Consider the following 14,074-nt stretch of genomic DNA (forward strand, 5'->3'; position numbering starts at 1 on the left):
AAATGTTGATTATGTTTTCCTTCTTCTTAATCACCTTTATGAATATATCATATTAAAAACGAATAAACCTGATTGATAAAACTAAAAATAAATCACATCTTCGTATAAGAAAACCACCCAAACTTCTGTCATGCTCAACCCGAAACAATGAAAACTGCTTATATGGATCGATTCGAGTTGATTGTTTCGTCCAACTTTCGCTCAATTCTTTCTCTGAGTAGCGCCATGGCATCCAACTCAAATCGCTTCGTGCGAGAGCCCTGATATAAAGGCAGGACAGACCGCACGGCGTGCCATTTGTTGTTGAGTCTAGCCGTCAACAAGAATCGAACGTGCGAGTTTAGCCAAATTACCTCCTTTCGTTGACCTAAAAGGTGTGTGTTTCAGTGCGACCCCAATGTCGAAGGAATCACAGGATTATCATAAAGCACAGTCATAAGGATTAAGGATATTCAATTTGAAATCCAAAACAGTTTTTTACTTATAGTGTTAATGGGTTTTATAATCCATCTTCCTTCTAAAGTTCAAATTATATTTTTAAAGTGAAGAGCAATCGAAACGAAAGGAATTTCTAATTAATTTGATCAGCTTAATTTGAGTTCTATGAACTGCTTTTTTGGGATATTTTTAGAACACGATTAAGTGAAGTAGTAACTAGAACGAGTGATTAGAAAATGGAACATTCTCGTACATCTGAAATTTTAGACTCATTAAGAACTTCTAAGTTAAAAAAATATAAAGTAAAGTCCATAAAATCTTCTAAAAATCAGTTATTAGTCGAATTAAAGTGGGTTTACGTTAGTTTTTAAAAATTTAGTAATATATTTTTTACAAAAGAAGAACGTTCAGTCACATAATGATCTTTATATTTCTCATAAGACAAAAAGGTTATAAGGGGTAATTCTAAGGGACTTTAATACAGACATAAAAATAGTAACTTTTATCATAACAAGGCCATTTTGTTGTTAGGGCAATCAAAAATCTTAACAGAATAAACTAACAGAGGCTTCCACAATTTCCCCTCAACCAGATAATCAACTGCCAAGATGTGTGACGATGATGCGGGTGCATTAGTTATCGACAACGGATCGGGCATGTGCAAAGCCGGCTTTGCCGGTGATGACGCCCCCCGCGCTGTCTTCCCCTCAATTGTGGGCCGTCCACGCCATCAGGGTGTGATGGTGGGTATGGGTCAAAAGGACTCATACGTGGGTGATGAGGCCCAGAGCAAGCGTGGTATCCTGACTCTGAAATACCCCATCGAGCATGGCATCATCACGAACTGGGACGACATGGAGAAGATCTGGCATCATACCTTCTACAATGAGCTGCGCGTGGCCCCCGAGGAGCATCCAGTATTATTGACCGAGGCCCCATTGAACCCCAAGGCCAATCGCGAGAAGATGACCCAGATCATGTTCGAGACCTTCAACTCACCGGCCATGTATGTTGCCATCCAGGCCGTGCTCTCGCTGTACGCCTCCGGTCGTACCACTGGTATTGTGTTGGACTCCGGTGACGGTGTCTCCCACACTGTGCCCATCTATGAGGGTTTCGCCCTGCCCCATGCCATCCTGCGTCTGGATCTGGCTGGTCGCGATCTGACCGATTACCTGATGAAGATCCTTACCGAGCGCGGCTACAGCTTCACCACCACTGCCGAGCGTGAGATCGTGCGCGATATCAAGGAGAAACTGTGCTACGTGGCTTTGGACTTCGAGCAGGAGATGGCCACCGCCGCTGCCTCCACCTCGCTGGAGAAGTCGTACGAGTTGCCCGATGGACAGGTTATCACCATTGGCAACGAACGTTTCCGCTGCCCCGAGGCCCTGTTCCAGCCCTCGTTCTTGGGCATGGAGTCCTGCGGCATCCACGAGACCGTCTACAACTCGATCATGAAGTGCGATGTGGACATCCGTAAGGACTTGTATGCCAACTCTGTGCTGTCCGGTGGTACCACCATGTACCCAGGTAAGTTAAGGATGCTCTCAAAGATAAAATATATGCTAAAAATTATCCCCAATCAGGTATTGCTGATCGTATGCAGAAGGAGATCACTGCCCTGGCCCCATCGACCATCAAGATCAAGATCATTGCGCCACCTGAGAGGAAGTACTCCGTCTGGATCGGTGGCTCTATCCTGGCCTCGCTGTCCACCTTCCAGCAGATGTGGATCTCGAAGCAGGAGTACGACGAGTCCGGCCCCGGCATCGTTCACCGCAAATGCTTTTAAGTCTTTCGCTCGTTGCGAAAGCTCTTCAAAGGCAACAACCAGCAGCGACCAACCAACCAACGAGCTTTTCACCAACCATGGCTCGCACAGTGATAGACAAAAGCAGCGAACCCATCGCACCAGAATTATCATCCAATTCAGATTCACGATTACACAAAGGCAACCAACAGTTGTCGGAGCTCATCCTTCATGGCCACATCATCATCATTGGCAACAGCACAATGGACTTTTACTTTGAAGAACTAGTCGTAAGAGTCTTGTCCTTTGGACTGTGCTCCATGTCGTATAATAAACACAATGTATATGAAGAGCTTTTGAGACCCTAGCCAGTGAATTGAAAGCCAAATATATCTTCCATTAAAACTATTAAATACTTTAAATAAAATGTAAATTTTTTCTATTACCCCGCCACGTGTACTGAAACAAAAGCCCTGAAGGTACGAACGAAGTTTGGTTGGTAACAGCTTTAAATTCCTTTAATTGACATTAAAACGTAATCGTAAATGTTAACGTTGGTGTGTGTTGGGTGTGTGTTTTGCATTAGCCTAGCTAGTTAAAATGAAAATACAGCGAGGATACTTGGTACTTGGGTCTTAGGCGATTATGGATTAGGGTTTTGGGGTTCAGGATTTAGGGTTATAATGATGGTTTTGAACATTGAAAGTCTGGCAGTGATTGTTATAAATCAAACAAAATGTTCCTTCAGCAGTGTTAATTATTATGAATGAATATAGTTTGGTTTTGGCTTGTGCGGTATCGGGGAGGGTAACCTAAATAATATGAGTATTCGTTTTCTTTTTTAGTTACACATACAATTTCTCCGAAACTCTCTCTCTCTCTCTCTCTCTCTCTCTCTCTCTCTATTTCTCTTCCTTAACTAAGCTTAGCTAATACAATTATTGTACAGACCGGCATTGCACTAGTTTAGTCGAGCTCTTCATTTTCGGAAATTCTCAGTGATGGAAAGGTTAATACCATTTCCTAAATCTAGAGATTCGGTTGAAAAGGAATTATAGTCATAATGATAATGGGTAAAAGGAAAGTGTAAATATAATATATGTTAACTTAGAGTTCGTATATTTTATGGTAAAATCATCAGTAAAATGCATTCCTTGGTAGAAGGTAAAAAGAGTTCTTAACATTGGTCTTTACCTAGGTTAAGTTAACAAGTACCTGGGAACTCTTCCCATCACTGCATATAGTTAGCATAAATACGGTTTAATCTGAGCGGTCTTAATTACCTAACGGTCACCGTTCGACTTATGGATTGTATTTTGGTCAATCAAATTTAGGTTCTATCCATATCTTACATCATCATCGTTATGAACTTTCCCCAGTTAATGCAATGCAACCCCCTAGAGATGATGAGGTAATATATGAACAGAGCCTTATTCGCTATCATCAGGATCAGGTCCTCTAGTATTTACAATACTTAATACATTACATGGCAATAATATCTAGTTACTAATTTCGGTTGAGAAATATATCATTATATATACAGAAGTCCTTTTTTGATTTTGTTCGGGCTACTTCGAAACGATTCCTAAAGGTTTTCTTTATATCCTAACTAATATTCGAGAATACTTTTAACCAACGACATTATGGTTATGTCGGTGCACTCAGCCCTCGAAAACTCGAGGACTCTTGGTATTGGTAATGCTTGGCTGGGGTAACCCTCGAATGCTTGGATGCTCGGATTAACTTAACCCTTGGTCCTTCCCGGGACGTAGACCCGATTACCGTGGGAAGGTCAAACAAACTTTCCCGTTGACTTTTCAGGGGCTCCTGCCATAGCACGTCCAGGTAAATACCCGAATTTGGCGCTATATAGCAACCGCCGCAGTATCCCCCACAGAATCCCCTCCGCATCATCGAAGTGGTATCAAACTGAAAAGGTACAAAGATATCTTGTAAGTATTTTCAAAGTTTAAAAGAATATTTAAATTCAAAACCTACATCACTGCTTTTCTTCATAACCGAGAATTGGCCATGCATTCGCCATACAGTACCCGGGCGTATGGTGAAATCCGTGTCCTTCATGCTGATGGAGAAGTCACCCTGTGGACACTGGCCATTCCGGTTGTAGCAGTCACCCGCTGACCCCAGCTTCTGTGGCGATCCTCTCGATTCAGCGAACTGAAAGTCGTTATCCAGAATTCGCAGATCGGTGATGTTCACCCGCAGCTTGCTGAACTGCGTCCGTCCGGAGTTCTGGTCATTATAGTACTCGTGGTTACGTGACGCCGGGGGACAGCTGTTGGTCAGCTTGGTCCTATACTCGTAGTAAATGGAATAGTTTTCCAGCGGATCCACGTTGATGTATTCGCTCGGTGTCCTGCTGCTCATCTGGTGGCAATAGATGTTCACAATCCGTGAACGAACCTCCAGCTGATAGTTGCCATCCTTGTTGTAGCCATGCATCTCCTTCAGCTCCGCACAACTCCTTGGTCTGCCGCGACTCCTTGGGCTGCTGATCGCATTCAAGCTCCGGCTTATTGTGTTAGCACTACTGCCTCTGGGTCTGCTGCTGATGCTGCTTCCGATGGAAGCACTTCTCCTCCGACAATGGGCCGGCGGAGTGCAGCTGTGCCTCTCCACCCTGGATCGAGTGGGGCAAGTGATACGACCCTTGTGGGAGTTGAAGCACATGTCCCGTCGCTTCTCGACGCCATCGCAGTTGCACTGTGCGATGACCTTTGACGTTCGGCGTATGCAGTGGTTGCAAATGCGTCGCTTGGATGGACGCTTCTTCACATCGCAATGTCGGTCCTCCAAGCCGTGGCCTTGCTGGGTCTCGCAACGAACATCTCGCGTCTGGTACTCCTCCGAACAGTCGGCCGGACATCGTCTCCAATCCGAGGCGTTCCACTTGCAGTTGATCTTACAGGTCTTGGTTGTGGTTCGCAGCGTGTGCTTTTTTACCTTTCGACTAATACAGAAGGACTCATCAACGTGAACCTTTCGCTTTGGTGTGCCGCGAACCTCTGGCTTGTAAACCCTCGAGCAGGTTTGCTTTTTCGTCTTGATGCCCACGCCACATTGCACCGAACACTAAGGGAGAAATATTGTTTATTTAAATTTTACTAAGATATATGTTAGACATCTCACCTCTGTCCATTCACTCGTGTACTTGATATTGCAGCATTTCTGGACCTCTTTGGGTTTCCTCCTGCTCGCGCAGCCAATCCCATAGGGATTTGAGCAGCTCACAGAGCGTCTCGCCTGACACCAATCATTGCACTCGCCCCACTCTCCAACCTCCCAGTTATTAATTGCATTCTATAGTATAAAGAAACCTTTAGTATAAAGAATTAGTATTTGGATATCTCGAAGAACTTACAGGTGATTCAGTAGTGTATGTGGGACAGGACTGAGGGTTGCAGATCTGGATTAGAGAACTTAAATCGGGCTTGGTCCGGGGATTACAAAGATTGTCGCTGACCCGGGAACTGCGGAGATAGCAGTGAGCTTCACGTTGCTGAGAACCGGTGCCACATGACTTGGAACACTGTAATGGATAAGAGATCGTAAAATGGTTCCTGGGTAAAGGTATTTTCCACAGTTCCAACTCACCGATGACCATTCGGACATCATCCAGCAACCCTCTCGACACTCCTCGTGGTAGGCCACATCGAACTTCAGTTTGCAATAGGACATATCCACCACATTGGAACGATGCATATTGGTGAAGGTCTGAACGCAGGCGTAGGTCTTCTCGCGGGTGCCCAATTCTCCACAGGATGCAGAGCACTCTGATATGCTCGTCACTGTGAGACTGGATAAGTAAAAATATAATAAGTACTTCATTCTAGTTACTCTTAATTTTTGAACTTACTTAAGGTGGCAGTCTGTGTTGCAGGCACGATCTTCGACCTTGGGCATGGCGGACTTGTCACAGAACTGCGGGGCAACCTTCACACCCTGGGTAATGCTGATGCAGGCTGGCAGGCGATGACTTCTGCCCTCGCAGAGGGAATCACAGTTACTGGATGCCTGCATTTCCCAGCGATAGATCTCCACCAGCTCGGTATTTACTGGCTTGTCAATGGTATAGGAGTACGACATCAGTACGGTATCCTGCTTCTTGGCCAGACTCACGTCAAGGGAGATGATCTGTAAGTGATTATAAAGACTTTAACTTGCTAAATGTTAGTTCTAACTCTAAGAGTTACCTGTAAAATGAGATCACGTGACAGTTTCCATGAGTAGGTTGTGTTCACCTGCTCCACCTTACTGCCAGATCCCGTGTACTGCATCGTAACTCCGGCATAGACAAACTTCATTGGATATGACACAAGCATATTGCCATTGAGCAGGTTTTTATTCCTGTCATCGCTAAGGACTATGAAGTTCTGTTCATGATAGCCACGCTGAGTTATCATGATGTTAGAGGCACCTGTGGATAAGTCAATGGGAAATTGAAAGTTAATAAATATCGGAATTATTACTATATACTGAACATAGGGATCTAGCTATCATCCTATAAAAATGTTTTAATTGAAAAACTGCATTGCAATCTCTCAAGTACACAGTACTTATCAGCAGAGAAGATAAGGAATGGCGAGGCCTTGTGATTAAGAAAATGTTTATAATGCAAATCTAAAATCAGAGATGATTTCAAGATTAACGCTGGCGCCAGAGTGCATACAAGGGGCTCAGCATGCTAATATTCCCTTAAACACATTCATTAATATATACTTAATTGGTTTTCGATTAACAGAAGTACACTAAGGGTAAAGCTTCTAGTTAGTAAATGGCAGAAGGCGTACTGATAGCCGTAGAATCGGTAAAAGTGCAATCTTGGGGAACGTGATGCGGTTGTTGTTCGATCACCTGGCGCCAGTACCTGGTGATCCGGCGACATCTCTATCACCCTTTTCGCATGTCACGTGCCCCAAAGCTTATAGCTCACACGTAGCCAAGTGATTTGTCCATTAAGCCCGAAAGGCACAAAAACAGATAGCATTAGCATTCATTGAGGAAATTATTAGGCAAAAATTAATTAAAGAAATCTATTTGGACAAGCGAATACCATGTGCTGTTAGATGAAGATACATGATGAAAAGAAATACACACCTTTTGGTATTCTCGCCACGAAATAGAGTGTCTTGTTCGGATCGTTCCCGTCATTCAGGCCCAGGAGATCGGCAACGAGCAGGTTTCCGGTATATTCTTGGCATGTGTCATTACGGCCCTCGCACACGCCGCACTTGTCTGCAAAAACCGGAAATCAATTAATCATTATCATTATTTCCATTAAGGCTTAGATTTGGAAAGAAAGGGAGAGTGAGAGGAAGGGAGAAAGAGAAGAGGGAATGTCTTTACCCAGCTTGGCAATCGAGTTGAGCTCATTGTCACATCCCGCCGGACGGCAGATACCGTTGACGCACTTGTCAAAGCTGTCCACCGCACAGGAGGTGCCATCGGTGACCATGTTCTTGAGCTTAAAGTAGGTGGGCTGATTCTCCATGCGGCAGAAGAGCTTGCACGCATCCTCTGGGGGTGGTCAAGAAAAACATGGTGGATGATGGTTAGCCTAGAGGTTCATTGGTGATCTCCCCAGCCATTCGCAACTTACTTTCGTATTTGGGTACCCATTTGGTGTCTGGGCTAACGCCCTGAATGTTCAGATTCTTTCCGTTCATGTTGTAGCATTGCTGTTCGCGTGGTTCCATGCTGCCGGGCGGACACTGTTGTACGTTGCATGATCGGAATTTCTTGCGGCTGCCGATGCAGTACTTGCCACCGTTCTCGGGTACCGGTTGGTTGCATTCTCGTCGCGATTCCTGTACTCCGCCGCCGCATGTCAGACTGCAGGGGGTGTAGGGTGTCCATGGACCCCAACCGCCGTTAACCGGATGTCCGTAGCCATGCTTATTGGACACACATTTACCTTTTAGGCACCAGTGGCCACTGGTGCCGCAGGGTGTGCCGTCAGCCCATGGTAGATTGCTGGAGTTGCATTGATCGTTGGCGTTTCCCAACGTTCGATTGCACCAGAGTCGTCGACACTCCTCGTCCGAGGGACAGAAGTTGTAGTCATTGCCAAAGCTTAGCTTGCACTGTTCGTCCAGGGAGTATATCTCTCCGGGCAGACGCTTGGTGACATAAGGAATGGTCTCACCCACAGAGGTCTCCAGGCATGACTTGTCGGCTTTCCTACGCGAATCATCAATAATAGTTATTCACCTGAACAGGGCATAAGGGCAGTGAGCAACTTACTCGAGAAACTCCGAGACAAAGTGACGGGAGCACTTCGACCAAGACCACGGATGCATATGGATTCCCATCACGCTGGACATGATGTGGAGCACCTTGTTGTTGTTCTGCCTGGTGAGGTAGGGCAAGCACTTGTCGTCGTCATCGTGGTTCATGTTTAGGCTGGAAGAAATTGAGTTAGGAAGGAAGTTTTTTGGAAGTTGATTGCAACTTACACGTGTCCCAGTTCATGGGCCATGGTAAAGGCTGTGGGCAGCCCGGTGTCCTGGACAATGGAGCAGGAACTGGGATTGCAAACCGTGCCCAATTCGGCCAGGCCCAGCATGTGGCATATCTTGCCTGGCACGCTGCCACAGATTGGTTCGCTGGATTTAAAAAGAATTGATTCCATTAGCAGATTGAAAGGAAGAGATCACCTCTTACTCACCGTGTTATTAGCATGGCAGTGTCCCTCTCGTATCCAGATCGGTCGATGAATTGGCAGAATTGTTTTAGCATTTCATGACTGGAGTCCGGTTGAACATCGAAATTGGGAAGCCTAATCAGTTTTACCAAAGATATACGAATGGAGTTACCGATACTAGCATCCCCAAACAGGCTGGACACAATGGACATGAGGATTAAGATGTAGGGCTTCAGGTCGTCGCCATGAAAGCGAGCCATGCTAGAGTCCACGGCTATTAGCACCTCCAACGTATACAGCTGATTGTCCACATCAGCGTAGTGTCGCTTCCGTCGTTTCAGCGTTCGGGATTCGGGTTTCTGGTTCTCTCGATCTCGTTCCTGCTCCTGCTCAATCTGGGTCATCAGAGCGTCCAGGCCGAGCTCTAGCTTGGAGACAGCCTGTCTGGCGTTGCGATGCGATTTCCTATAGACCCGGTGGAGAACCTCATCGCTGCTGGTCTTGTTCACCGGCTCAATGAGCAGCGCGCCGAAACTCGTTTTGATATAACCAGTCTGGAGCCAAGAACGGGGGAACGCGTTATTAGTAGTCATATTCGGCGGCATATTGATAAGCATAATTTGCGAAAATGTAAATGCGAAATGCAAATGTCTAGAAACTGTGCCCGAAGGTCAGTCGGCGACACTTGCTGGCCTTACCATGCCGCCGCAGAGCGAGACGGACACCATCGAATGGGGATCGTCCTCAACGTAGCCAGAGTATAAGCAGCCTAGGTGACGCTGATCTGTTTCTGTCTCCGGTCCAGAGTTCTCCTCTTCTTCGCTCAATATCCGGATGTGGGGCATCGAGTGGTTATGAATAAATGAGGCATCCTGTCGCAGAACCAAATGCAACTGGCGACCAAACACATTGAGATTGTACTGTGGATGGGGATCCCAGATCTCATTGGACATGTTTCTGTACGTTCCCGTCATGCTAAAGGCTGATGCAGAATCTACATGAAAGTGAGAAATAACCAAAAAGGTTTTACCTCAATCAGACATAATAAACTAAATGTGAACTTACCTTTTAGAAAACTATTGATATCGCTATTCCGCTTCGATTCGTAGAGTAGATCGCCTTCGCTGAGCCTGTAGTTGTAGACTTTGGTGGGCGTTACCAAGGCGCTGTGCGCTTCCTCGTTGAGTTCCTCAAAGCCATCGGAAGGATCATGATCCAGCGAAGTGTAGTTATCATTTTTTCTGGGATGCAGCGTGACTGGTGCTGCTGGTATACTTATAACATTATGGATGGGCAGCGATTCGTTGCTCTTTGGCAGTTCCTCTTTAGCTTTATGAACACTCGGTATACCGTGGATGAACATGATAAGCATGGCCAGAAGGAAGGCGATGCCGCAGGCATAGAGACAGGCATGCTGCCGCCAGTGGGTGGACATCTTTTGGCTGAAATCGTACCTGTAGAACCACCATTCACACCTCTTCTTCAGCACGAGCTAGAATGGAGAAAGGGGGGATCCGGTTAGCTGGTAATATTCTACACAGATTATAGGCTAGCAGATAGGCCAGACTGTTCGGCATTCTCTCACACCTTGGACGCGGATTTCGATTAGTGGGGGCGGCTAGAAAGCTGGCCAGATAAGTACTTGGGCACGTTCCACGTAAGCCCAACTGCCTATCGTGGCGGGGGCCCGATGTGAGTGATTGACTTTTGAAAGAATTATTGATGAACTGCCGCCGACGACGCCGTCGGCGGCTAGATACCTTGACCACCTGTGAGATGCTTAGTTGGCTCAGTGTGCAGAGGCCAAGATGCGGAGGGAGGAGAAGGAGAAGGAGGATCATACCCGGCGGCGTTGGCCTTTGGCTGCAGTCAGACCATAAGAGAACCTGTTGAAAACACTTCCTCGCACCGCGAATTTTTGCACATTTTGTTTAAAATAAACGCTTAAACGCCGAGGTGTAAAGTGTGCCAACGGCAATTTGTGCTCGAAAAGATAAAACAAAAGCGAACCGAAGCCAAGAAAAAATGCGTATAAAAAGTTTCAGTACCCATGCCAGTCAGCCAGCCAGCCAGTAGAAATAAGTAGAAAAAATAAAATTTAAATACCTCTAATTTATAAATTAATGTGAGAGCTCTTTGTTTTGCACCTCACAGTTGAAATTGCCTTAGCCAATTCATACATCATCGCAAATGAATTAAAATTCCCCCCCCCACATCCCACTAACAAAAACGAGAAATTAGCAAAATTAATGCCGCTAAATGATGGGCTGTTTTACATAATTTTATGGCAGATCTGTGAACTCTGCAACTGCCGACACATTCGTTATGCTCATTGGCCATAGTGTCGCCTTAAGAGTGTCTGCATTATTTGGCCTGCCAAGAAAGTCTATGGATCACTGGCGTGCCGTGTGATTCCGGTGATGATGATGATGATGTGATGTTGTGGTGGTGGTGATCATATTTCCGGCGTATAATTAAGCATTTTTGCGGTTCACGCGCTGATGAGAATTCAAAACCACAAAATCGAGAAACTATTCTCAAAAACTTAAAATAAACTATATAAGTGAGAAGCAAATTCTGGGCCATAAAACTTGTCCTTGAAATTGTTAATTGTTATTGACCTTTAACAGTGCCACTGAAAGTTACAAATTAATTATTTTCGACGGAAAATAGCTTAGAACGTTGGGCCATAAAATTCTCATTTGGTTTATAGTCGTCGCCCTGTGGCACATTTAAAGGCTTTTTAACGATCAAAAAGATTATTATCTCAGATGGAATAGTTTTTCTAAAGCTAAGTGGTTAGCAAATCATTCAGTTAAGAAAATAGTTCTCTTAATGCCAAACTAATTGCTAGCCTACTTATAAGCGCAGCTGTTCTTCGATCCCTATATCTGTATATATTTGCAAACATCTTCTTAAATCTTAGTTCATTAAACTCTGCATTTAATGACTTATTACCGAATCATTCACTGAGCTTCAATCTTAATCAACATGTTGATTAATGGCCCGGCTTATCATCGTATTACCCGGGTTACCCAGAATCATTTTTATCGGTCAAATTGTTCCGCAAAAAGATCGATGGCTTGGCAAATCCGGTGGCCAGAATCTGGATCTGACTTCGGCTGGTGTGAGGCTTATCATAAATTTCATCCCATACTTAAATGCCTGTGCACGATTTGCAATGCTAATCACGCATGCCGCGATGCCCCCAAAGATATATCCATATCCATATACACCGCCCTCCCCCCCACTCTACGATTTATATGCACTTAATTAAAGCGCCATTCTGGCGATCTGCCGACGTTATCTCTCTCACTAGCTAGTTAGTTATGCATGCGTTGGGAGTGCTGCTTATTAACTTGTTTCCAGCTGCCTTATAAATATGCTAATCTACTGCGTGCCTTCATATTTAATCAGCGGAGTTAAGTAGCCTGCTGCAGAGGACCGTTTCGTTTGTTCTTCATTTTAGGGCTTTCATTGTTCTCTCCCTTGGTATTTTCTTGGTATTTTTCTTAATTTATTATTTTTCTCTGACTAATTGACCAATTCGATGGGTTGCCAGCAAAGAAGAAACTTCTTTTCCTCCGAAAAAAACAAAGAAAAAAACAAAAACCGAAATACAAAAAACCTGTTTACACTTGACTGGGAATGGAAACAAACAAGCGATTTGTGTGTCAGTCGATTGCTTTATATTGCCGAGTGCCATAATTTATGCCAATGGCTATAAGGTTATACGATCCGTGGCAGCCGACACTCAGTCTGCAGAAAGCCATAGTCGTCGCCATTCAGTCTGTCCCCCGTGAAGGCCGCAGCTTCGGTTTCTGATCCCTCGTGTAAACCACCTTTAGCTCTGACCAATGAATCGGAGGTGTTAACCGACGACGAATGCCTGGCCAGACAACGCGGCGTATGCTTAATTACATGCCTGTGGTATGGCTTGGTATTATGGCCAATGCCCGAGATGGTTGCCAGCCAGCAATTGTTTGCTGTTAATTTGTATTTAATGACTTAATTGCAGTGCTGGCCGACTAAACTGGCGCCCCTTTTGCCGCATTTGGCCAACACGTCGTATACTTGTCATAATTGGCATTTGCGCATGCGCAAATGGAAAATGAAAATAACCCACCGTAACTGCAAATTAACACATTTGCAGCTACATTTCTGGCACAAATCATAGTGATTTGTATAGTTTTTGAAGAATCCAACGAAAATTGTTCGATTTGAATTACATTTTCGCACTCAAAAGTATTTATATCTCGACCAATCGGGCCTTATAGGCGATATTTGCAACATGCATTTGTGAATTCTTTTGGATTATACTTTGTATTTTTCGGAAACTTTTCCACTTTTGTAGAATTTGGGGCGCGTGTGTTTACAGTGCCTGCTGGCGAATGATAAATAAACTTGTACACTTTATGGGCGTGCGCTTTTTGGGGCCGTTATGCATGCCCGATGCGTGACTGCCACAAACAAAATCCGAATTGGTCTTAAATAAATAGCCAACTGCCTGAGCATAATACGATTTTATAATTACTTTATAATTACTTTCTTTGCAGAAACCAAGCTAAATAATCTAAGAACCAAAGATTTATAATAAATGCTGAAAAAGATTCTTTCAAACGAAAAGAAAAATCGATGATTTGCTGGCAAAGAATTGCAAATATTCTGGAGAACCAGAATTGCAGTCAAGCAATTAAAAGAAAACACAGAAATTACGCTGAATAAGTTTGGTCAGGAGTGGGGAAAGTATTTGTAAATATTTTTAATGTGCCGCCGATTTCAGTTCGTGGAAATGTTTTTCCCATTTTCCTTACCATTTCGTTAAATGACAAGGGGAAGCACGCTGTGGCATGGCCCTTGAAATTCACCAAAAACGGAAAATGGCAAAACGAAAACAAAAACCCCGGTAAACAGCCGGCGAAAAACAGAGCCATTAAAAATCATTTTCTGCGAGTTTCCCTGGAAAAGCGTGGTAAACTCTGGTCATCCGGTGAATCCCCCACGCGCCAAGCTAAAACCAAAATTTAAATCTATCTATGACCGCATAGACCGAATGATTATATAGTTCATGGAAATGCATTTCGACTGCATTCGGATATCTAAATTGAAATCAGCCAGCTGAAGTGCATTTGCAACTTCAAATTCCCAATTGAAAGCCATCATCGCAAATTCAATCAATTAACCTTGGCCAAAAACGAAAAATGTGCAAAGGAAAAGCA

General features: G+C 44.5%; 2 protein-coding genes across 5 annotated transcripts in view; one reads left to right on the forward strand and one right to left on the reverse strand.

Moving 5' to 3' along the window:
- The first annotated feature begins 246 nt into the window (after positions 1-246).
- On the forward strand, positions 247-2,404 carry LOC108105551 (actin, indirect flight muscle). Of its 2 annotated transcripts, XM_017212190.2 has the most exons (4): positions 248-374; positions 1,031-1,366; positions 1,853-1,971; positions 2,028-2,404. In XM_017212190.2, the coding sequence occupies exons 2-4, from the start codon at positions 1,047-1,049 to the stop codon at positions 2,231-2,233; spliced, it is 645 nt and encodes a 214-aa protein (XP_017067679.1). In that variant the 5' UTR covers positions 248-374; positions 1,031-1,046; the 3' UTR covers positions 2,234-2,404. The 2 variants fall into 2 exon arrangements, with proteins under 2 accessions (XP_017067677.2, XP_017067679.1); XM_017212188.2 differs by having other exon boundaries at positions 247-374; positions 1,031-1,971.
- A 278-nt stretch (positions 2,405-2,682) lies between these two features.
- LOC108105550 (A disintegrin and metalloproteinase with thrombospondin motifs 9) overlaps positions 2,683-14,074 on the reverse strand; it is a 34,938-nt gene continuing 23,546 nt past the window's right edge. For all 3 annotated transcript variants that reach the window (XM_017212185.2, XM_017212186.2, XM_017212187.2), the window contains 15 exons: positions 9,921-10,347; positions 9,554-9,849; positions 8,880-9,409; positions 8,668-8,817; positions 8,456-8,614; positions 7,812-8,392; positions 7,559-7,729; positions 7,310-7,447; positions 6,406-6,629; positions 6,069-6,346; positions 5,807-6,008; positions 5,574-5,741; positions 5,342-5,512; positions 4,190-5,284; positions 2,683-4,120 (listed from right to left, as the gene is read on the reverse strand). In XM_017212185.2, coding sequence (XP_017067674.2) covers positions 3,839-4,120; positions 4,190-5,284; positions 5,342-5,512; positions 5,574-5,741; positions 5,807-6,008; positions 6,069-6,346; positions 6,406-6,629; positions 7,310-7,447; positions 7,559-7,729; positions 7,812-8,392; positions 8,456-8,614; positions 8,668-8,817; positions 8,880-9,409; positions 9,554-9,849; positions 9,921-10,347 — 4,872 coding nt within the window. In that variant the 3' untranslated portion in view covers positions 2,683-3,838. The remainder of the gene's footprint in view (positions 4,121-4,189; positions 5,285-5,341; positions 5,513-5,573; positions 5,742-5,806; positions 6,009-6,068; positions 6,347-6,405; positions 6,630-7,309; positions 7,448-7,558; positions 7,730-7,811; positions 8,393-8,455; positions 8,615-8,667; positions 8,818-8,879; positions 9,410-9,553; positions 9,850-9,920; positions 10,348-14,074) is intronic.

This window comes from Drosophila eugracilis, unplaced genomic scaffold (assembly GCF_018153835.1).
Source record: "Drosophila eugracilis isolate 14026-0451.02 unplaced genomic scaffold, ASM1815383v1 contig_367, whole genome shotgun sequence".
NCBI lineage: Eukaryota > Metazoa > Arthropoda > Insecta > Diptera > Drosophilidae > Drosophila > Drosophila eugracilis.

Bases quoted from the DNA above. Each gene is read 5' to 3' on its own strand.
- LOC108105551 (XM_017212188.2), top strand. From the start codon at position 1,047: ATGTGTGACGATGATGCGGGTGCATTAGTTATCGACAACGGATCGGGC. The intron at 1,972-2,027 runs GTAAGTTAAGGA...ATCCCCAATCAG, and splicing joins TGGTACCACCATGTACCCAG to GTATTGCTGATCGTATGCAG.